At 43.6% G+C, this 22,969-nt stretch overlaps 1 protein-coding gene across 3 annotated transcripts in view; it reads left to right on the forward strand.

The window, feature by feature from the left end:
- Positions 1 to 22,969, forward strand: part of LOC106747450 (serine/threonine-protein kinase NLK) — an 84,861-nt gene that overhangs the window by 46,706 nt on the left and 15,186 nt on the right. For all 3 annotated transcript variants that reach the window (XR_001374655.1, XR_001374656.1, XM_014624968.1), the window contains exons 4-5: positions 10,016 to 10,122; positions 22,846 to 22,931. Coding sequence is in view for 1 of the 3 variants with exons in the window: in XM_014624968.1 (XP_014480454.1) it covers positions 10,016 to 10,122; positions 22,846 to 22,931 (193 nt within the window). In the remaining 2 variants the exon portion in view is untranslated. The remainder of the gene's footprint in view (positions 1 to 10,015; positions 10,123 to 22,845; positions 22,932 to 22,969) is intronic.

The following is a 22,969-nucleotide window of genomic DNA, read 5'->3' on the forward strand; positions in this document are numbered from 1 at the left end:
AGCGCGTAATAAATAATAAACGCGATAACCATGCAAATATAAACGGGTACGTCTCGAACGGGAGCGCAAGGGAAGTGGAGGGGAGGGATTACGTAATACGCGGTTTGTTAGCAGCACGTTAGCTGCAAGCGCGTAATTACAGTGCACAGAGCGTTAGTAATTTTTAATTGTTTATCGAGGCAATAGTTCCGGGTTATAGTTCCGCTTGATCAAACGCTATAGTCTCCGGAGCCAGGTGGAGACGGTTTCCATTCGGGACGTATAGACGTACGGATACACGGATGGGCGTACGGACGTACGAACGGACAGATCGACCGACGGACGGGTACGCCATGAATACACCATGGCGCACGGGATGAGCTTGCTCGATGGTAATCACGTGGATTATTAATGCGCACACCGCAGCGCCATTGATACGTCGATAGTGCACCATTAGCGGCTGCGGCCGCCACCTCCGCTTTCTCCTCCGCCGTCGCCGCCAACTGTGCACCCATGCTTCGTCTATCCGCCGTTTACAATGTCGCATGTTACCTGATAACCATAACTTCCTCGTAACCATCGCCCGTGCCGTCGTATCCGCGGATACGAGCGACGTCGACGAGGCTCGCGCTATCATTGTCCTCGATTCTGGAACCGAGACTCCCATATTAACCGAGGAAACGGACGCGCTCGGAGTCCTTTCTCTTTCAAAGAGAGAGAGAGAGAGAGAGAGAGAGAGAGAGAGAGACAAATATAAATGCGTAACGTTACCGTGGAAAAGTGCGAGCACGTGTATGCGTGCGCGCGTCGGTGAAATCTCCCCCGCCAGTTCGATCACAGTCGATTTGATTTACGGTGGAATGCGCATGGGCAATTGCATCCGTTGCACCGCCGACGACGACAGGAGGGGGGATAACGGCAGCGTGGGTTCGATTACGCGTTAAACGCGCGTTTTCACCGCGCGGGACGCAACGCGTGAGAGGGAAGAGGGCCCGCATACGAGACGACTATGTTCCCGATCGCGTCCACCTGTACCGTCGGGAAAAACGATACAGACGTGACGGTAGTTTCAGCTCAGCAGTCCTGCTGGCTCATTATCGCACCGACGAACGAACGAGCGCGCGAATTATCGTTGCGATAAGATCGACGGATATCGAGCGGATTAAAACGGCACAAGGCTTGATCCCTTTATCTTTTAATAAGTTTTTATTTTTCTAACTTCTTTCCTTTCTTCTTTTTTCTTTTGTTTGAAAAAAAAAACGTGGCGATACATCAAATTGGTTTTATCCCGGATCGAAATCTATGCTCTTCCCGAGGGTGTCTGAGCTTTCGAGAGCGGTCCTATACGTACCCGCCGTACTTGTGTTCACCTCTCGCGATTCCATCGTCACCCCGGAGTCGCGTGGGAAAACGTCGAGTTTTACTCGAGCTCGGATTACGGAGGCTTTAATTGCGCACGGCCGGTTACGTCGTTCGAGTTTGACGGTTTGATCCAAGTTCGCAAACGGCCGCAAACTAATTTCGCGTCTCCCCGTGAGAGCCCTTTGTCCTCCTTCAACGAGTCAACGAGTCATCTCGCGCAGAAACCCAACTCCGTCTCTCAGGATACGGGATACGGGAAACCTTCCTAGTTGTATTCCGTGCGAGGCCGTGCGTGTTAATTCCATTATCGAGGCTGGTCTTGATAATTAATCAAGTCGAGCCTCTTTCGCAATTGTATATCCCGCGTTTCGCAATTTAAATACAATCGATCGATAAACGACTCGCGATTCCGTTGGATGGCTGCATGAAACGAATCCGCGTGTGCGCGCGGCATTTTTCAGCGATTAATATTACCGTCGTTATTACCGTCGCCGCCCACTCTTTTTAATCCATTAACGGCTCGCGCTCGAGGCTCATTGTTATGTTAATGCTTCAATATCTTTCCGCAGTGTCCGACGCTTTCGACGCGACATCCGCGGAAAACGATCACGATTGCTCGATTTCAGCCGGACATTAATAATCACCGGCCATCCTTTTTGCCGGTATTTCGGAAAGACTACCCGGTAGAAACTTCAAGCGGGGACCGGAAAGGCTCAACATAATTTTTCCCTACTTTTATCTAGGCCTTGTAAAAGCAAGTCCGCTTAGGCCCTATACAGAAATGCAACGTTCGTACAGATTAGAGCCAGATTTATACATCTAAGTCCTATCTTGATATGTCTGACTAGATCATATTTTGTTATATTACTAATTTATGAGAAAATTTGAATGCGGATTTGTAGCCTATTGGTATTAAATTCGTATTAAATTTTCTACTTAAACATTATTTTTGCGAGCCAAAATCAAAGTTAGTTAATTTAGTCTTGTTTCGACCTCATTATAGTGAATTTCACTTAAGTCTCTTTAAGACCTCACTTTGAACTATTTCAGGAATTGATTAACTAGGCCCTGGGCTAGGACTGGACTCTATGAATACAAGTTTTCTTAAGGCATCCACGTCAGTGCCTGTTCAAGGCTTATTCATGGAATTCTATTCAGAATTTGCCTTTCTTGGCCATATGTAGCCAACGAAGGCAGGCCTATTTTGGGGCATGCCTACCTAAAGCCACTATAGACTTGGGGCACGCCCCCATTAGTTTCTACCCGGATAATAATCGGCAATCGGTAGAGTCGAATCATTTATGGTCGGACCTCGTTTATGGTTGAGAGCGCACACGTCTGAGTGCAAAATGTGTTCGACAATTCGGAATATACAACGTGAAAGTGAAGATAAAAATCACAAAGGTTCGGCGTGTGATTCACCGAGATACGTGGTAACATCTCTCCGATAAATTCGCAAGAAATCACGACTGCATCTACGTATGCGCTGAGTGCGCGAGCGGTGTCTCGAGTTTCCAACGGCGATGCACGCCGGTTGCATCACATTGCACATTGCCCGCCACGACCTCCCACGTTTCACTCGAGAGCATGCGGCGGGAAATCACACGAGGAAAATCGGAGGCGAGCGAATGAACGTACGAGCGAATGAACGAACGAACGAACGAACGAACGAGCGATCGCGGGTGAGAACGAAAAACGTCAGCCGACCTGGAAAGGTTCCGGCGCGGAAAAAGAGTTTCCGGCGAACGAGCGAACGAACGCGCGCTCGCTTCAACAAGGGCCAGCGATCTCGCATTGTCCGCTTATGGTAATCGCAGGATCCACGCTCGTTCGTTTCCGTCGATACCCACCGGAAACGCTCGCCTTACTTCCGAAACCACTCGTTACTCCGTGACCGTTGCGTTTTACACGATTTAGTAAATCAGAGAGGAGAGGTGGAATGAAAATTTATATATATATATATTGAAATATCACAATATTTGGTACGTTATAATTTTATGTATCTCATGATATATGCACTCATGTCGAACATGTACCGTGAAATTTTCAATTTCCGACCAAATTCGAGGTTCTTCGCGAACCGATACTCCTCTCCTGGTCGCATAGAGGCTTTATTAATAACGTCTCGCGGAATCGGATCGCGCGGTATCGACTCGCGTCAATTCAGTCGACGACGTCAACCGTCGGCGATTATCGCCTTACTCGGAAATCCAACTTTGCGACGATGATTAACTGGCGACGACGGCGACGAGCGAGCGAGCGTATCCGTTCTTTACGGCGCAAGCATCGGTTTACGTGGCTTATTAACGAATAGATATCCGGTAGAGCGGGGGCGTATCTCCCTCTCTCTGTCTATCTATTTATCTCCCGTCCGGAAAAACGCGAATCGCACGCACGCACGCGTGGGCACGCATGCGAGTTCCCACGCCGCCACTTGCGAAAGACGAGACTTCGCCGACGTGCTAGATATCGAAGAGAGAAAGAGAAATTTATCTCGCCATCTCTCGAAATGTCTGCTTCTCTAACAAGTTGTACAATGGTGAATTATGCCGAACCTTTTCATACTTTCGAGTGTGAAGCGATCGAGCCGTGCGATTAGCGCCGAAAATCGCGATCTCGTCGAAACAAGACATCAAAAGTGAATGCATGGCATCAATTTGACATGTTTTCGGCGCTTTTTTTATGTAACGCGGAGGACACGAACATCCTGCAAGGCGAACAATTTTCTCTCTCTCTCTCTCTTTCCCTCCCCCTCTGCCGTCCTCTTTTCTTCGATGATCCCTTTACGCGAATATTCTCTTTGAGTATCGATGCGCGACATTTAGAACGCGCGCTATTAATGAGGACACTGTGACGCGCGCGACACGGTGTTAAATGATAAAATCGCACGACGCAAACACCGCGAATAAAAACCTCGTAGAAGGAGAAAGAGGAGACGTCAGCTCTCTATCGATTCGTAGTTACTGACTTGATGATTCAAGTCTATTTAGTCTAGTTCTTTATTATGTGAAATTCAACATTGATAAGTGAGTGTTTTGGGGAATTAAGAATTTACGTCACGAATCTTTCGGGGCTCGATTTACCTCATATGTATATATATATATATATATATATATATTTTTTTTTTTTTTTAATAAACTGCTCAGGTGCCGGCGCGGTGTCGGCTTTCTTTTTTCGTCGTCTCGTCTCGAATATCTCGAAGATCAGCGCACGGAATAAGAGGCCGCTGCGACGCCGAGAGATGAAGAGAAGTAGAGAGAGAAAGAGGTAGAACTTTATTGATTATCCACGGCCGGGCGTTGTGGACGACGCCTAAGGCGCCGTCAGGACAGCGAAGGACGATATTGCGTTTTAAGGATTCCTAAGGATTCGTCGTGCTGCGAGGTGTGAAATTTACTCATTTCTGACAGGACAATATATACAATGTATTCACTTCCTTAATATCGGAATTTTTTATCGTGCGCTTCTAATTAGTTAAAATATCAAACTCAACACGCGCAATAAAAAACGTGTAGAATCTCGTTCAAGCGTCAGGAATCGTGGGGAAAGGAAGAAAGAAACAAATGGCGTTGTGCATTAATTCGCGATAATTTCACCGTAGCAGAAATGAGAGAAGTTCGAAGCAATTTTTGCTCTCATTTTTCTGAGCTTGATTGCAGCTTCCTCCTCGTGCGTTCAGCTTCTTCGAGGCGTATCGGGTATCGCGCGGTAGGTATCGATCGCACTTTTCGGTCGGCTGTGGAGGGTCCTTTGTTCGCGTTTCACCTCTCGTTTCCTTCCATATCCTTCTTTTTTCTTTCCCGCTCGGCACGCGTATATGACATGTTATCGAATAGCTAACACTCCGAGTGATTATTAACGCTCGATCGTACAATTGAAAGAGAGAAAGACAAAGGTGGTCGACTGCAAATAACCGGTTAATTTCGTAATTGTGAGAGAGATCCGCATTGTAAGAATTAAGGTTTGAAATTTTATTGAAATTTTAATTTATATCTCGCGATTTCGCAGTATTCTGAGAAAGGAAGATTTTTCACACACAGACACACACACACACATTTACGGAAAACAGATTGGGCCGCTTTTCCTGAACGCCAAGTCCTGTTCGGTCAAGAATAGGAGGAAATATAGAGGATCGTTACCTTGGGATCATTCACGTTTTTACGACATTGCGAAGTGCACCGTGTGCGAAATCGATTCCTGGCACGTATCGACGTCCGAACTGAGTTGAGAATCCTGACGTAGTCCTGCGGCCTCGGCCAGGCGGCAGGACGCTTTTAATTCGAAGGATTGCGATCGGCGCGGCGCGCGAAGGATTTATCACCGACATACTTCTCTCGAATTCGCCGTATCCCGCCCGGCGCAGAAATCGACGTATCCCGGCCGCATTTACGAGTCTCCCCGACGCCGGGTGGGACGGTGCACGTCCGAAGCCCTCGATTTGAAAAAAAAAAATTTATTTCGTTACGTGGGATCCAAGGACCTAAGAGAAGGACATTTCGTTAAACAGGCACCGCGCGCGATCGGTGCTTAAAATTTATATCGGGTGTGTCCGCCGCGTCGTGCATCTCTTCAGCGAGATTCATCGCGAAAGTATTTAAATGTATGCAAAATCGGTCCACGTGACTCCCCGGGGAGGAAAAAGTCCGGAAGAAAAGTCGCGGGAGAGAACTGATTCTGTATGCGCTTCTCTCCGCTTTTTAAATCGGAGCAGAACGTGTCGTGTGTATAATTAATCGTTCGCTGCGGTCGCTTGCGCGTATGCGACAGCTGAAAAATTATACTGAAAATCATTGCGTGCTTAGTTTTTCAAATCGCGCCCGTATCGCTGCTTATATTTCCGACATTTAATTTAATTGAATTTAACATATCAGAGAATCTCAGGGGAATAGGGAGAGAGAGATTTCCATGGACGATGGAAAATCATTCTTCACGCTCACGGATCAAGCTTAAACTCGGAATTCTGCCCGAAAAGCACCGAAAGGGAATATATATTCCCTCAGATCGACGTAGGGCTTAAATTCGCGCCTTTTTGGTCCAGCGCGAGAGCAGAGGCGCCCCGAGTTCTCTCTTTCTCTCTGTCGGTCTTTCGAAGTCGTTCGAGAGCCGAGTTCGAACTTGGTTGACCGGTCGGACGAGCCGGATCGACCTTGCTCGAACACACCTCGGAGTCTAGCCTCCGTCGTCGTCGTCGTCGTCGTCGGCCATCTCTTTGTTACCCATCCCAGGTAGTAAAAAATGCAAAAGGCCGCCGCCGATTATTTCTTCTTCTACCGAAACGTCACGAAATAGACGGACATTAAAATTCTTCAAAAAAAATTGATAAAAAGGAAGATTAGTTGAAGCGTATTACCCACGCGGCGGTTACTTCAGGCTTATAAAGTAATGCGGTAAAAGTGAGACACCCTGTACCTCCCGTCCCGCGGTGATGATAGTCCAATATCGCGGTTTCTTCGCGAGACGGAATTTGTCGGGTCCAAGTGAAAGAGAATCCCGAGTCTTCCAGGTTCTTCTTCCTTGGATCGGGTGGGCTGAAGGAAACGAGACGGGAGAAAACGGCAGGATACTCGATTCCCTTCGCGCTCGTTCGCTCTGCGCGGAGCGGCGCGGAGAGGAGAGCTGGGAGAGGATGCTAGGGGCAACTCTCGCTTTGTCCAGGAACCGGTCGACGTGCCTACCAGGAGGCAGGCACGCATCGATCCACCAATCGCGGTGTTTTAAGCGCGCTGCACAACGACGACGAGGACGATGGTTTTGGTTCGGTTTTTGTTGCCTTTACAAGAAAAAAAATGACAAACCGTTGCCGCCTTTTTCGTCTGGTGTATAATTAAACGCGTTTCTCTATATTTCGAGGATGTTTTCCCAATTTTCCCCGATTAAAGGGGAAAAAAACTTGGTGAATTTCACTCGGAACGCGTCAGTCTTTTGGCATTCTATCGGATACCGAGGAGATCGGGCGACGTCAAAGGACTCGAGCCGGGACTTTAAATCCCCGTGGGGAGAAACATCCCTCGACAGTTCCCCGGTTCCGATCTGGAGTTCTGGAAAACTACCACGGCACGATGTCGCCGCCGGCTATCGTTTTTTATCTATCGCGTTATTGCCGCCTCTATGACGTATCGCGGATTGCGATAAAGGCGCTTCTTCTTCGCTAATAATTATTTTCCTCGGATATTGTCGAATGATGGAAAAATTGAAGATAAATGCCGGAAGGAATGGCCGTCGAATATTTTAGTTGCTCGTAGAGAGTATTTTTACTAATTACAAACAATCATGAACTTGTTTGTTGTTAAATTAATCGCGAAGAGGAAGATCGTCGGGACGATTGAGAAGAGTAATTGAGTAAATTTAAGAAAGTAAAGTAAGTAAATATACTTATTTAGTATTTGCTGTCTCAACTACTTATTTGGGCAGCGCGGAGGCCGAAAAAAATTGCGCTTTTCCACGCTCTATTCTCTATTATTTATGGCTTACTGGTAGTCGCGGTACATCGTGTATATCCTTCTCAACGCTTCAATTATCAAACGGTAATTATGCGTCACGAGCACTAGGGCCCGCGCACCGCCCGTTTCGCATCGCGAAATCGAAATGTCGAGAACGCTGATAACTCAAAGGAAAGCAGTCCGTTCTCTCTCGGGTGTTTGATCGACCGATCCATCGAAGCTTAGCTACGTTTAGTTAGTAGACGTAACGATGACCCGACAATCACCCGCAATTTTCGAGCAAAATTCAGCACCGGTGCTCGACCGAAATATAGCTTGTACTTTTAATATCATCACGAGTCTCGCGATAATCTTCGCGAGCGCCAAACCGATATCGCACATACACTGAGAAACCCATTTAGTTGAATCAACTAAATTCTTGTTTGACTATGAGCAAACAAATATGGGCAAACAAATTTTTTGGCTATAAGAATCGAGGTTAAATTCTCTGAACCAAAAGTTTGGTTCTTTGAAACCTGTAAAACTTCAGAAAACCAAACCTTCGGTTTATACAACCAAACTTTGGTTATTACAACAACAAAAATTTGTTTGCCCATGGTCAAACAAGAATTTAATTGATACAACCAAATGGGGGGTTTTTCAGTGCAGCCTCGAGAGTAAAGTAATACTGGCTTAAAGACTGAGTTTATGTTTAAGAAAGCTCCATTAAACGAATTAATAAATTTTTATCAACTTTAACCGTTTCATCGAGTCACCACGGATGCGAAAAAATGTAGTTCACGTCGGGCGTCACATTTCCATTTTCGCGAGGAAAAAGAGCATAAAAACGATTTTCGCAGATTCGCGGTATCAAAAGCCCAGCTCGCCGAAATCATGACAAATTTCAAAATCTGGTTCCTCTCGAAGCCAGTCCGAGGCCTGGCGACCTCTCTCTCTCTCTTTCAACTTGCATACCGCGCGTCAGGTTCGCGCCAGGGCAGCCTCTACCTGCATTCCAACCTACCCGGTCGACCTCATTCCGCCATTATACTATTTCGTTCTCTCGACTCTCTCGCGCGTTCCCTCGAACGCGTCTCTCATGCGTTCACGCGCTCGTTGGCGCGCGAGAACGTTTTCGGGGCCGAATTATGTCATACGAGGTGTCGCGCCGCCCCTGACATTGCGTTCTCCGGATCTCCTGCCTTCTCGAGATCTCGCCGGCGATACGGTCGCTCATAATAGAGCCATATACAGAGCGGACGTAATTTCATTTCGCCCATCGATGTTAATTTCTCGCGTCGCGGAGAGAAATTAATAGAAATTAAATGAACGGCAGTAATCACGGTAATTAAAAATCGGTAATCTTCCGGTACTATTGGCCTGTGTAACGTAGTGGACTCTCTCGTACTACTTTTCCTCTTCTCTCTCGGCATTATGACATCCACAATCGTATTCATTATAAGCCGATTCGATCGCTGTCGGCGGCAGGTAGATAGCATCGAGAGCGTATCGATATTCATTATCTATTATGTTATCCCGGTTGATCGGTCGGTCGATTCGTCGGTCGGGCCGCTCGCTCGCTCGCTCGTTCGTTCATTCGCCAAATGCATTCGTATGCCATAAATCAACCGACAATCGCCGTGAAAATATTAACTCTCTCGACCGCGTGACACGGATATTTCGCGACGCGATTGCGCGCGCGAGTTACTTTACACCGCGCGCGCGATTGCATTTTTACCCTGGACGTTGATGGATTGATAACTCTTTGGCGGATAATTCTCTCGACGATTATACCAATGAAAACTCTCTCCTCCAATGCGAGAACCGTTCCCATTCATTATTGTTTTATGCAGTTCGTGCGACAATTAGACGGCCGATCGAATGTCACTCGTGATAAGAATCGACGGAACGATGATTGTAAACGCGATACCGAACGACGGTTTCACAAAACTTTCGCGCCCGCTTGAAATAGATCGTTCCCGGCGAAGCATTCATGTGTCTTTTTCTTTTGTTTTATTTTATTTTGTCGGAAATGAGTTCGCAATTATACTTCGGCGGACGCTCCGAAAATGGAACTTATTAAGCTGAATGAAGTCATCGCACGCAAACGAAATTAGTCGGCGCGAGCTCCACAGGTGCGACGTAACGATCCGGTAGGAGGAATCACCTGTTAATTGCTAGTCACCGGCGCGACGAAGACTTGGCATAATCGGAGCGATCATAATCGATAAATTCCTTAACGAGCCGCGACACAGATACGTGATCACCGAGCTGCTCCAGAGCGACCTGCACAAGATCATCGTCAGCCCGCAGCATCTCACCCCGGACCACATCAAGGTCTTCCTTTATCAGATTCTACGAGGTAAGTACGAACAGCTTTTCTCATATCTTTTTCTTCCTTTTTGCGCGAATAATTCAAACGAGAATTCCGCTCCCGACGAGAGATGTATTGTTCTCGGTGTTTTTTGAAAAATTCACGGCGCCATACATCGCGTGTGTTATGCACGATTTTCACAATTTGAAATTCTTTTCTAATCTTGATACGAGGTGATACATTCTCGACGTGCAAAGTTAAGTTGAAAGAAAGACGTGAATACGCGAGAAAAGCCGCTTGTTAATGGGTCAACTCGATTAATTAAGACACGAACTCTTTGCTGTCGGGAAGCAAAACCCATAAAGAAGGGGAAGAGGGGTGAGATAAGTTGCCCAAGTTGAGCACCCCACGATACCCCCTGGTACGACGAAGGTGCGAGTCCAGTCTCAGAACGATCTCTCAGGAGTCGTTAAGGTCGAGATTCCAAGATAGTCTCGCAGAAGCGAGGGTGGAAAACAAGGTGGCAGGAGAGAAAGGGGAGGCAAGACAAGGGAGACTGGGGATGGGGTTGGGTGCAAGGAACGAGATGAGAATGGCGAAGCAGGGAAGAAAAGTCCACGCTTATAAAAATCCACGAGTAGCATATTGCCTTCGTCGTCGCGGGGAAGGTGGGCTAGGAGGCAGAGAGGAGAGGGGTTATGAAGGGCGAGAACCGGGTAAACAGGATCGTTTCTATTCATCCCTCGGGATCATCCCGGGATCTCGACGCTCCTATATCGTCCTTACATTGTCTGGCTTGCCGAATTACCCCCGGCCCGCCTTGCTTCCCCGGGTCCTGAAAAATATCCGTTCACCCTTTTTGCAACGTCTCGTTTATTTTTTGTCTCTCTTTTCCTCTTGATACGACGCTGTTTTCTATCTCTCTTCCGTGAAAAACGGCGGGCCAGAGTAATTTTTTTTCAATGCATACTCGGTCGCTCACGGTTTGTCTTAATTTTAAAATTCGTCACTTCCGACAATCGAGGATCTAGAACAGTCGTTCTGAATGCCACCTCGCGGATGCATCCTACCGAGCGCGTCCTTCACGTCACGTTATTAGCGAACTGTCGTGGAAGACGCGCGCGGGAAAGATAACAAAAAGGATAGCCGCGTTAATTCATCATTCGGCGTCGCCGCTCTTGTTTCTCTCCTGCCGCTTGTTTTCGAGGATAATTTGTCACGACAGCTTCCGTTGCAGCTCGTCCCTCCCCCCCCCTGACCCGTTCGTCCGTCCCTCCCACCCTACTCATTCTCGAAGGATACAGCTCGAATCGCGATGCGAAGCGGAGCGACAGGCGCGCTCGTTCGCTCGTTCACCCTTCGCTCCCGCTTCGTTGCTGGAAGGAGGTTTGTGGCGCAACTAGTGCAACAACACGAGTGCAACGAATGCGTCGCGAGAATCATTATGCGCCGCGTCCCGAACGAGACTCCGCGGCTCCGCGAATAGTAATTTTTCCTCGTTTTCTCGTTATTAAGATCTCATCGCAACGACCTTTTCTTCCTCTTTTTTCCCGTTCCTTCTCTTTTTCCCTTATCTGTTTCTTATCGCGATCGAGTTACTTCTAGAATTCCTGTCTACAATGCTTTAGACGTGAACGAAGAGACGATTTTTCCCACTTTTTCGATGAGCAATATAACGCGATTGAAATGACATCCCCGAGACTTCATTTCTCTCGAACTAATTTTATCTCCCTGCACAATTACTCTTCTTCGTAATTCACTTATCTCAGTTTTTGTGATTCCGTGCGATTGGATTTTCGTAAGCGATCGCGATTCGTACGACGCGGATCTCTTCTCGGGTTCTCGAGATCGCGGACAATCCTGCGTTCACATTCGTTCAGAATCGCGCGAATTATCAGAAGATCCGATTTTAAAAGGGACGGTTTTAGCAGGCGATTCTTCACGATTTTCTCTAAATTGTCGCGAACGGAGACGAGAAGGTGCTCGCTCGCTCGATCCTGGACCGCTCTCTCCTTGCTGTCGGTCAACGTCCTTTCGAGTCCGACCCGGCTCGTCCTCCGGGCTTGCCCGAGCTTCTGCGTGCTTCAACGGTACATTTCTCGAACGGAGACGCCACGAACCGGAAAGCGAGCGGCGCGTTTTCGACGTCTGATAAGGCTCGCCCGTTTCCTTGGACCGCGGCTCGATTGCGCTTGTTTGTTTTCAGACGAGCCGGATCGTTAAATTTTCCGCACTGGCACAAGAACGCCTCTCGGCTACCATTCTCCCAGATATACCGGCGTTCCAAAAGCCTATTTCGCGACGAGCCATTATTTTTTTAAGAACTCGGGAACGCAACGTACATGTACGAATATTCAAACGTTGGACTCGTCGAACGAAGAACGGAAACGATCCAGCTCGCCCCGAAAGACTAGGCTTTTCCCCGATTTTCCGCTGTAATCGTGGACGCGAAAGAGGACGATGATCTCGAAACGAGATCGTCCACCAATCTTCTCACGGGTTAGCCGCGGATTCGTTTCGGACTTTCCCACCCGGTATAGCGCGGCGCGCAAAGCCCGGACAGATAGAGCAGGGAGCTCTCCTCTTCCTCTCTTGACTGGTCCGAAACCAGTCCTGCCGCCGCCCATCCGTGACCCCGGACCCCGTCATCCGGTCGGCTGGCTGGCTGGCTTCTCCACTACTCCGCACCACGTTGGTTAACCTCCGCCGACTCCTCCTTCTCCTTCTTCTCCTCGTCCCCTCTCGTCCTGCCCCGCCGCGACGTTTTAATTAAGGTGCAACATCTTTCCGAAGTCGGAAATTGCGGCATTTCTCCTTTTAATCCCACCGAAAAGGCGGACGCGGCGCGCTAACATCGCACAACGAATCGATACCTTGTAAACTAGAACAACCGATATCGTTCCGCCGCGGAAGCGGAAGGAACGCGGAGGGACGTGTTCGTACGAGGGGAAGATACATCAAATGCGCGGGGAGCGGGACGAGAGCAGAGAGTACGGCGGATCTTTTCACGATCAAACCGATTTCAATTCGGTTTCAGTTAGTCGTTCTAACGAATTTCAATATGCGAAGACTCTTTCGCGAACGTCGGAGAGATACACGGCATGGAAGCGCGGTACTCGAAGAAACGAGACCCTCGCAGGGCCTTTCTGAGGTGCGAGGATGCAAAATAACGAAATTGCTCTGCATCGCGCGAAGATCTGCAGTAGAAATTTCCGCGCTGTGGTGTGACACGTGCCGCGTCCGATCTGGTCGATTTGTATGCTCGCACTACTTGCCAGTGGTTGCGATCGACGTTAGACGAATCTTAATGAGCGGATTACGCGCCGTATAATCTCGCGCGGTTAAATACGATACGTAATGTGTACGCATCCAGAGCGACAGAGCGAGAGAAACGAGATAATTCAATTGTGCCTGCGCGCGTCTCGCCGGCTCGAGCGAGATAACGTTTTTGCTGCAAACATTCGGCGCAAGGAGGGAGAAAGGGAGCACTGTCGAATTAAGTCGAGATAATGCTTAAATAGAGAGGATATACTTTGTCGTATAATTCGTGGGGGAATTAATACTGCGTTGGAATATCTTTTTAATCATCGATCTGCAATTACGATAAAACTAGGAATTATAATGAAAATATAAAAAATAATATGTTCACCGCTTTATGTGAAAATTAATTTACCGACGAGCGCGGCAAGATGTAAGAAACGGTCAAATTGCAATTACAATTGTAACATCGAGTGAGAAAGTTTCGGGCAACCCTTCTATTTGACGCAAAGGGCAACTTTGAATTTCGCAGTGACACGATCGATTTCTTTCGCCGTCAGGACATTTGCCCGGCTGATTTCACGTTACGCTACGTAATTGGCATACGCCGTGACATAATTGCCACTAGTTTAATTTCAGTCATTGTTAACGCAATCTCCGCACGAGAGGGAGAGTCTGTCGTAATTTCTCCCGAACTTCTGTCGAGGCGACACCAGAAGTCGCCGAAGTTAATAATTCAAAGCTCCGTGCTCGAGAGCAAATATTAGCTCTCGTTCTCTCGAGTCGATTGTCACTCTTCTACATTGTGCATTAACAAGCCGAAATTAAATCGGTTGGAACCCCGCCAGAGACGAACGAGAACCCCCTTGGCTTATGTTTTCGCCGCACGTGCACGAGCCACGTGCGACAGACTACGATGAATCGAATTTTCGAACCGAGTTCTCACGCTGTGTCCACCCGTAAATATTGGGCGCTGTCTCTCTGAGAGTTCAAATTTCTAATTTATATCAAAAAGTTACGGACTTCTTATCGAAAATTGAATTCTCTGCCCAGGCTCCCGCGAATTTTTTACTCATTTTTGCTTATTGCATTACACAATAATTATTATACGTAAGTATACTTTCATAATTACTAAATTAATAAATATGAATTCATCATTCATTTATAAATATACAAATATCTGTCAAGAGATAAATAATTAATCGACCCGCGTTTCATAATTAGTAAGAAATTTATTAATTGTATATTTATTTATTTATTATATATTCACATCAATGAATACATAATTAATACACACACACACACACGCACATACACATACATACACACAGGGTGTCTCAAACTAATCTCGGTTCCCGCGATGTGTAGAATAAGTGAAATTGAATAGATAAGTAATGTAAATTGATAGAAAAGTAATGTACCATTTTGCAAAATTCACAGTTAATGAGGAATTATTTTGTCTCGGTTAATGAGCTCACGAGAAACGGTAGGCCGAACTCTGTATAAAGAAAATGGCTTACTTTGAAGATCTAGAAACAATAAGCATCGACTGATTTCTACAAGCGGAATAACTCAATGAACAACAAGCAACATGTAACAATTGTAAGAATTGTTTTTTATACAGAATCCGGTTTACTGCTTCCACTGCGCTCGTTAGCTTAGACTCAAAATAATTAATTCCTTATTAATTTGCGAATTTTGCAATATGACACATTACTTTTCTGCTCAGTTTCACCTATTCTACCTGCACACCGCGAGAACCGAGATTAGTTTGGGACACCCTGTATATATATTCGATAACGAATATCCTTTTATAATTTTTAAATATCACTAATATTTGTATAAATCTCCGCCAACGATACGACAATATGTAATAACGATATCGATAAAATTTTCGGCTCAATACGGCTATTCCAGGATCTAGCCTGACGATAAATGTGCTAGGAGGACGAGACGCATGCCGGAAGCGCGCAGGTCGATGCTATGTAACGTACACATAAGTGCACGCGCTCGCGCGTTGTATTAATTAGATCCAATGTCCGATCGGAATTGACTTAATCGACAGCAGGTGCATCGATCAAGGATAATGTTCTGAGAACGACATGCCTATACATACGGCACCGCGACGTTGAGTCCTTAATCAAGCAGCTGATAGAAACGAGGAGCAATACGTTGTAAACTACACGACGATCATTAAATAGAATAATGCGATACGTGTCAATTATACACACGGACAGGTGAAATTATGCAATTATTAATTGTACGAACGTATGTAATTATAGGTAAATGAAAATTGGAGACTGCTCTTCCCGAAGGACGAGTGAAACGCGTCACGATAAGACAACGTTAAGTTAGTGCTTTTCTTCGTCAAGGAAAAAGAATCATCGTTACGTCGCGAGAGTAAAAATAGATCTTTCGATCTCAATCCTTGCATTTTTGATAATATAAGGTCCGTATTAATAGATTAATAGATCGGATTTTATATCGAAGACCGAGTTTATCTTCAGATACTGTATAGCTCATTTCGTTGATTACGAAACATCTGAAAATGAACTTGAGACGATCTTGAATATAAGATCTGACTATTAACACGGGCCTAAAAAATTTAACTCTTGATTCTAACGTTTCCATTTTCAATTCGATTCGTCTTATGTAATAATTTGATTAGGCGTGCGAGAAAAATGCCGAAAACCGAGAAGAAATGTTGATGTATCAGTGGAATTGACAATCAGCTGATCGATTGGCGCTATCGTGTGCCACGCGATCAAGGGTGAGCGAACTTCGCGGACACGAATGGAATTTCGACGGAAACGGGAAAGCTCGCGACCGCCATACAACATGTCGCACCTGTGACATTACAACGTATTATTACCGCGGCATTGTGTTACATACGTTATTACGGCTCGAGGGGGAGGTGAAGGCGACCGTTAATACGGCATTTGAGTCATACTTTACGAACTCCGATGCATGACAGGAAGCCGCGGCGCTCATTATACGAATCCTTTTCCTTCCTTCTCTCCGCCGTGAAATAAATTACTCGACGAAGATTAACGCGACGAAGTGATTAATCGCGCCAACGATTACTGCCTATTAACTGACACACGTTATCGAAGCTTTCGATATACGACCGATTATACTACGCTTTTTCGTCGCGTGAGCGCAGCTTTCGCGATCGTGTGCCAATTCGCGAAGAAAGAAGAAAGATAATTACACGTTTCAGTGTGTTTGATAGCTTTAAGAACGTATCTCTTTTTTTATGTATATACGTATAGATAATTATGTTTGTATATGCACAAATTTGTTTGCACACTAGAGAAATCTCAAGTGATCAAATCGGCTTGAATAGCGAATTGTTATATATTAAATTGTGCCTATTTCTTATTTTCTCCCAAGAAGATAATTTCTAATTTCTAAATATACAGGGTGAACTACGCAACATGATCAGCTTAGTTTATTTTGCTGTTAGTGGACTGATTGAAAATTTTTTTGTTCAGTAAAATATGGTTCAAAGTGAGAGCTTTAAGATGATTACATTAAATTTACAATACTTAATTATACACAAATATACAATTTTCAATCAGCCCACTAACAGCAGAATAAATTAAGCCGATCACGTTGCGTAGTTTATCCTGTATAAATTTTTACACAACGCATATATTTTTCGCTCCGCAGATTTTTGCGTGATAATGATAATCTATCCATAATTATTGTTGGAGAAAATGAAAAAGCCATTTATCAATAATCAGTTGTGATTTCTAATTATGTTTAAATTTAGCGCAATAATTTTATTATTACTACCAACAGTGTTGGCATGTGAACAATAGAATGCCAAAATTTGGAAATCCAGACTTGAAGCGCAAAGGATTAATATATGAATCAAAATTCTTATATATTTCCTATATTTCAATGTTAAGATTTCTCCGGATTATCCGGATAATTCGCTTTATTTATCAAAAATCAATGCGATTTCTACACTACTGCATGCACTACTGATGACATTGAAATTGTATTGCTTTACTCAACATTGCGCGTCGAAATCCACCGATGTCCCGTCTCCTGTTTTCCAATGACATCTGCCGCTGTATGCTGGCTCTATATCGGTATCCAGTTTTCTCCACAACGGTCCTGTCGTCATCATACGTCGATAGTACTTCACTCGCGACGTGATAATTTTAACATTTAACAATTTACCAGAAAGTGATAATTTCGGCGTTTTAAGACGAACAAACGGACTGGATAATCGCAATTGTTTTTATCTATTTGATAAATATAATCGTGATTTGCAAAAGCAAAGCTTCGTAACAAAATTAAACGGCACCAATAACTACATTTTACTGGTTAATTTTTTCTCTCATCACGCGTTACCCGAAATAATGATTATTGAATAATATTTATACCTGTAAATATACAATTTTACAGCGGTCGCAAAGAAAGATAATTGCTACATCACATAAAATTGTCGCGATATATATTGGTTTGCCCTACTTTTTGGCGAATTTGATTAAATGAAATCATGTATTTGTACAGAAAACATGATTGTATATGTAGCAATAAATAACCAATAATAGAATAAATATACGGTGCAAGAAAATAGAAAATTATAGAAATCGCGAAATCTAAGCGAAATGCAAGCGGGCCTTGTACTAATTCACAAACTATCCATAAAGTTCCGCGATCTAAATTATCGTACGTTTTGCATAAGTAATTATACTGTAAATATTCTAAAACGATCAGAAAGATTCTAATAAGAGCAAGCGAAAAATCGTCTTTGATTGGAACAAAGCTACAAAAATTTTACGCCATGTTTAGAAGACCGCTATTGTTTGTTTCATTACGTAATAAAAATAGATCGATTTAAAAAAAAAACGTAATAGGCTAACTAAAATTGTGGATGAAATGACGATCGAAAACTCACGGTCGCAGTCGGAAACTTGCGTTTCCAATTGAAATAAATCAGTGCTCGGAATTATTTGCACTATTGAGGTGATTTTCGGGAGTTACTTTCTTCCTCTTGCCTCTTCCGTCGAGCTAAGCAATCGACAGTCGCAGCGCTTAACCTCAGAACCGACAAATTTATGTAAAATCTGTGACACGCTTCTTAATTACTGTAAGGTTGTTATTGAAACTACGATTCTATCGTTGCAATTATAATAGTATAATTGTATTGATAGCATATAAAAATAAGACGCATAAAGGACTAGTTTTAATAAAAAACTTTTCAGAAATCATAGAATTTCTCACAGATCTTATGAAGTTAACGGTCCTGAGGCTGAGCGCAATAACTGTCAGTCGTGTGGCTCAAAAGATAAACGGGAGAATAACAATAATAGCTTTTCTAGTATGTACATGCAACAAATATGCAAATATGCGAAATTCTATGATCAAAATAAATTGATTTCTACGAATTTTCAGAAACAGATCCATCATTAAAAATTTTTTTTTCATGCATTTTCCTCACTTACCGAAGCAGTACGAACTCAGAGTCGGCCACGTTCTGCATACAAGTCTAAAACAAAAACATAGTTTTTTGATATGAAATGACAAAGAATAGACGCTCTTTACGAATAGTTATATAAAAAATGGGAAAGATTTTGCAACTGAATTTTCCTGTACTTATTATATTAGTTTGGAACAATATGTCACAAAAATTTTGAATCACATTTCGATCATTAACAAAAATATAACTTTTGATTAATAACAAAAACATACCTGCATAATTAACATGTGCAAAAGAACGGTGCCTACAATTGTGCCTTATACAACCATGTTTTTCAATATTTTTGATCGTAGGAAAGCGGGGCAAATGTTTATAAACAGTCAACGTATTTTCTTTTATACAACTATAACTTCATCCAAAAATTTCTAGATATTATAAAAATAATTAAAATTGTTCTTTTGAAATTTAGAACTTAAAAAAAATGGAAAAAAATATTTCTAAAATTTTGAAGTTTTATGTGAAAATTTCTTTAATAAATCAATGCGAAAAGCAAGTACGTACAAGTAAATTAAACTTCTTACGATCGTAGTTAGGATCATTCTAATGACTCTATACTGGGTTTCGATTATGAAGGAGTAAATACGGAAAGTGGATAAATACAGAAAATCTGTAAACTTACTTTCGAGCCGACCCTGCTTGGCCTGAACCGGATCTTCCGGTGCTGCATCAGCATCCACTGGAACCATGTCCTCTGTAACTATATCTTGATCCGTCAGATCCGTAACCAAAAATAATTTTCTTAATTTAGTTAATTAATTAATTATATTAATTAGTTAATTAGTTAAAACAATAAAGTATAGCCATTCTCAATTTTTGGAATTAATTGAACATAGAGAAATGTGAAGATACGAAAATAACGAGAAAAAATATGCGCTACGAGAATGTGTACATTTCTCCATTAAATAAATTTCATTAAAAATCAATACGATAATCACTTTTTAAATATCTAAGCGTTGCTCGCGATGGTCCCAACAGAACGATCACACGCGCAAAATATTGTAATCTGTCTCACGGAGTAAGATTGATTCCACGTTCCGATTGATCGGAAAAATTTCAAATATTTCACGATACGTTCACCGCCACGTTACACATTGTTATCGGAGTCTACGCGTACCTATGTGTGTGTTGTTCCGACCGAGTCAAGGTTGTGCGTCCTCCCGATTGTCGATTGGACTGCACGCCACGCCGTTACATTATTTGTTTTTTTTTTTATATAATATTTCTATTGTTATGATATTAACTTTTTGCGGACTAGCTACACTGGACAATATATATTGTATTAAAGCGCTACGACAGTAAAGGTGTATGTTTAATATTCTATTAATAAATACTATTTTAGAATAAATTTTTCAATACGCGCTTTCCGACAGAGCTATTTTCGTATGTCGTACAACTATTCCTCGGCGTGGTGATGAATTATTAAAATCAAATAATAGAAATTTCACGCGTTCTATTTAATAATTCTAATACAATTGTAACATGATTAAATACACATATCACAAAAATGTACAAAAGTTATTAAGAATTGCTCTAACGAAGAGGAAACGAATTATCAGAGATATTTTAAATGATATTTTCAATCGGGAACGAAAATTGATCTGTACCAGAGAAAGATATGAAATTTAATATACGAAGTATTTTGTCGAAAATTTCATTTTTCGCAGTTCACAAATTAATGGCCGGTGATTTAGTTCGAGAAAATCCGATAGCTTAAAAGTATCGGTTAATCGTTAAAAACAGCATGTGCAACAATGGATGCAAATTCCTATTTCCAAAATCGGTTTTGTTGAAAATAGAACTCCCAATACGAGTCAAATTTATTCTATAATTTTTACTTATCTTTTTATGTAAAATAATTCTCTTTTGGTCTATATTACATACATTGAAATGCCTCGTATGCCGAAAGGGTCAACATGAAATCATTCTAGAATTTTTGTCAATCGATCGACTTGATTCTTTCTTATGAATCAAATTTTCATTGATTTTTCCGATATCAATTATTTCGTTTCCATCCTCATCGCTCTTCGATGTCGACAAAGCTTATACTTAATTGGCACAAGATTCGATTAAATTAATCCGATTTAAAGGGGACGTGAGGTGCGGGACGTGATTACAAAGTCAAGCGAATAACTATAACTCCTCCTCGTCGTCGGAAAACTCGTCTATGGTATTAATTGGCTCCTTTTATCACGACTTTACGCTAATCGGGAGAAAGAGAGAACGTAGCCGTTATCGGTGTCGTCGGAATGACGCGCGTAAATTGGCATTGATTAAAGCTCCGAATACAGTCGGCTAATTTCGATGATAAAGGGCGTTAAATAACGGGGTATTCATAAGTACCCCGCTGATGGACTTTAATTAACGGGCATTTCGGCGTACGTGCAAGAGAGAGTATGTGAGAGGGAGAAAGAGAGACCGGCTAATTAATCGCCTGGTATAATTGAATTCACGTTTTATTTGGTGTCACGCTTTCGACGGATTTTATCAGCGGTATAACAACAAAACTCGTTGTATGACACAAGATCGATACGGTGTCGACGCCAAACTGTGTAGTATTTTTTATAAATAGTAATACGAACGAACGTCAAAATCGGTTCGTTGACGGGGACGAATCGAGACACGAGAGACACAGAGAAAAAGAGAGAAGGAAAGAAGAATCTCGTTACGATATTGCGTCGTCGCTTTGCCGTGTCATTTCTCACCCCCTTACCTCGCGCCGCCCTCATGGCGCGGCGAAGAAATCACCCCTTCGAAATGAGACGAAGAAACAAAAGGAAGAGAGAGAGAGAGAGAGAGAGAGAGAGAGAGAGAGAGAGAGAGAGAATTAACCAATAAGTTGGGCCGATTTCAAAATGAACTAATTAATAAAATTGGAGAGTCCTACTCCGTCGAACACCCCGTATATCAACTGTCAACGATGACTAATCGAGGCGTCACGTGCGTCACTCCGTTTATCTATAGAACGCGAGAAGTGCGATCGACTTCGAACGCCCCGATCGACTTCGCCCCCATTTTGCGGTCATTTATCGATCCACAGCGGATGTGTTAGCCGGCGTTTACGGTTTACCGTTAAACTCGACTGACCTTTCCCTCGTCCAAGCGGTCTATCGACTGTTAAATTCCTTCTGCGCGCTATAAATAATTAATTCGTGCTTCAAAGGACCCACCTCGTCTCTCCTTCTCTCTTCTCTTCCTCGAGATCTCACCATCGTCTTCGAGATTGTCTGAAATAACCGGGGAAACCGGAGTTGTAGACTCGTATTAATAATTGTTGCTTGAGACTTGCTTCAGGTGAGCTACTACAGATTTGATATTAGAGTTAAATGTGAGTTATTCGGCCGACTCACTATTACAAATGTATAATGTGTGATTCAAATCAAAATCTCCATGCAACTCTAAATTCAGAACTGAGTGTCTCACGTGCGAAAAGTTTCAAGGAACGACTATTAATACGGACCATTGTGAATGAAGAAAAAAGCGATTCTCACTTTTTCAAACTAACCACCCTTTTCAAGATAATTTTACACGGGAAAGAAAAACATTCCAACGAGAGAAGGGAATTCCATTAAAGCGAATAAATTTGGTTATCGGTGTCGCATTTGCGCGGCAACCACGCGCACGGTCGCGAATTTCATCGGCAGGTTTTCGACGAAATCACCTATTTTTAATTAAGCCCTCCCCGATATAATCTTCGTCGAAGTGATGCCCAATTTCGCATCGACGCAGCTGAATTTTCACCCCGTTGAATTTTCACCGACACGAAAATCGGGCTTGCCGTGTCGACGCGTCGCGACGCACGTTGTCACGGCGTGTCACACAGCGGCGTTCCCGATGTTTTGTCAGCTCGTCACGCCGGTGAGAAAAATCTTTCGTCAAATATCATTTCCGCGACGCCGGCACGCGAGTACGACACGGTGATCGTGTCGATTTTGAAAGATCAATAGGGCACCGCGCTTCGCTCCGCGATTAATCTCTAGATTTTTGTAACGTTCATGTTTTTGTATTTGTGTTTGCAGGCCTCAAGTACCTTCACTCGGCCCGAATTCTCCACAGGGACATCAAGCCGGGGAACCTCCTAGTGAATAGCAATTGTATATTAAAAGTGAGTCCTAATTACATCTAAATATCTCGAAATCCTTT

The sequence above is a fragment of the Dinoponera quadriceps genome, unplaced genomic scaffold, assembly GCF_001313825.1.
Source record: "Dinoponera quadriceps isolate SergipeBrazil2010 unplaced genomic scaffold, ASM131382v1 scaffold1750, whole genome shotgun sequence".
NCBI classification, from domain to species: Eukaryota; Metazoa; Arthropoda; class Insecta; order Hymenoptera; family Formicidae; genus Dinoponera; species Dinoponera quadriceps.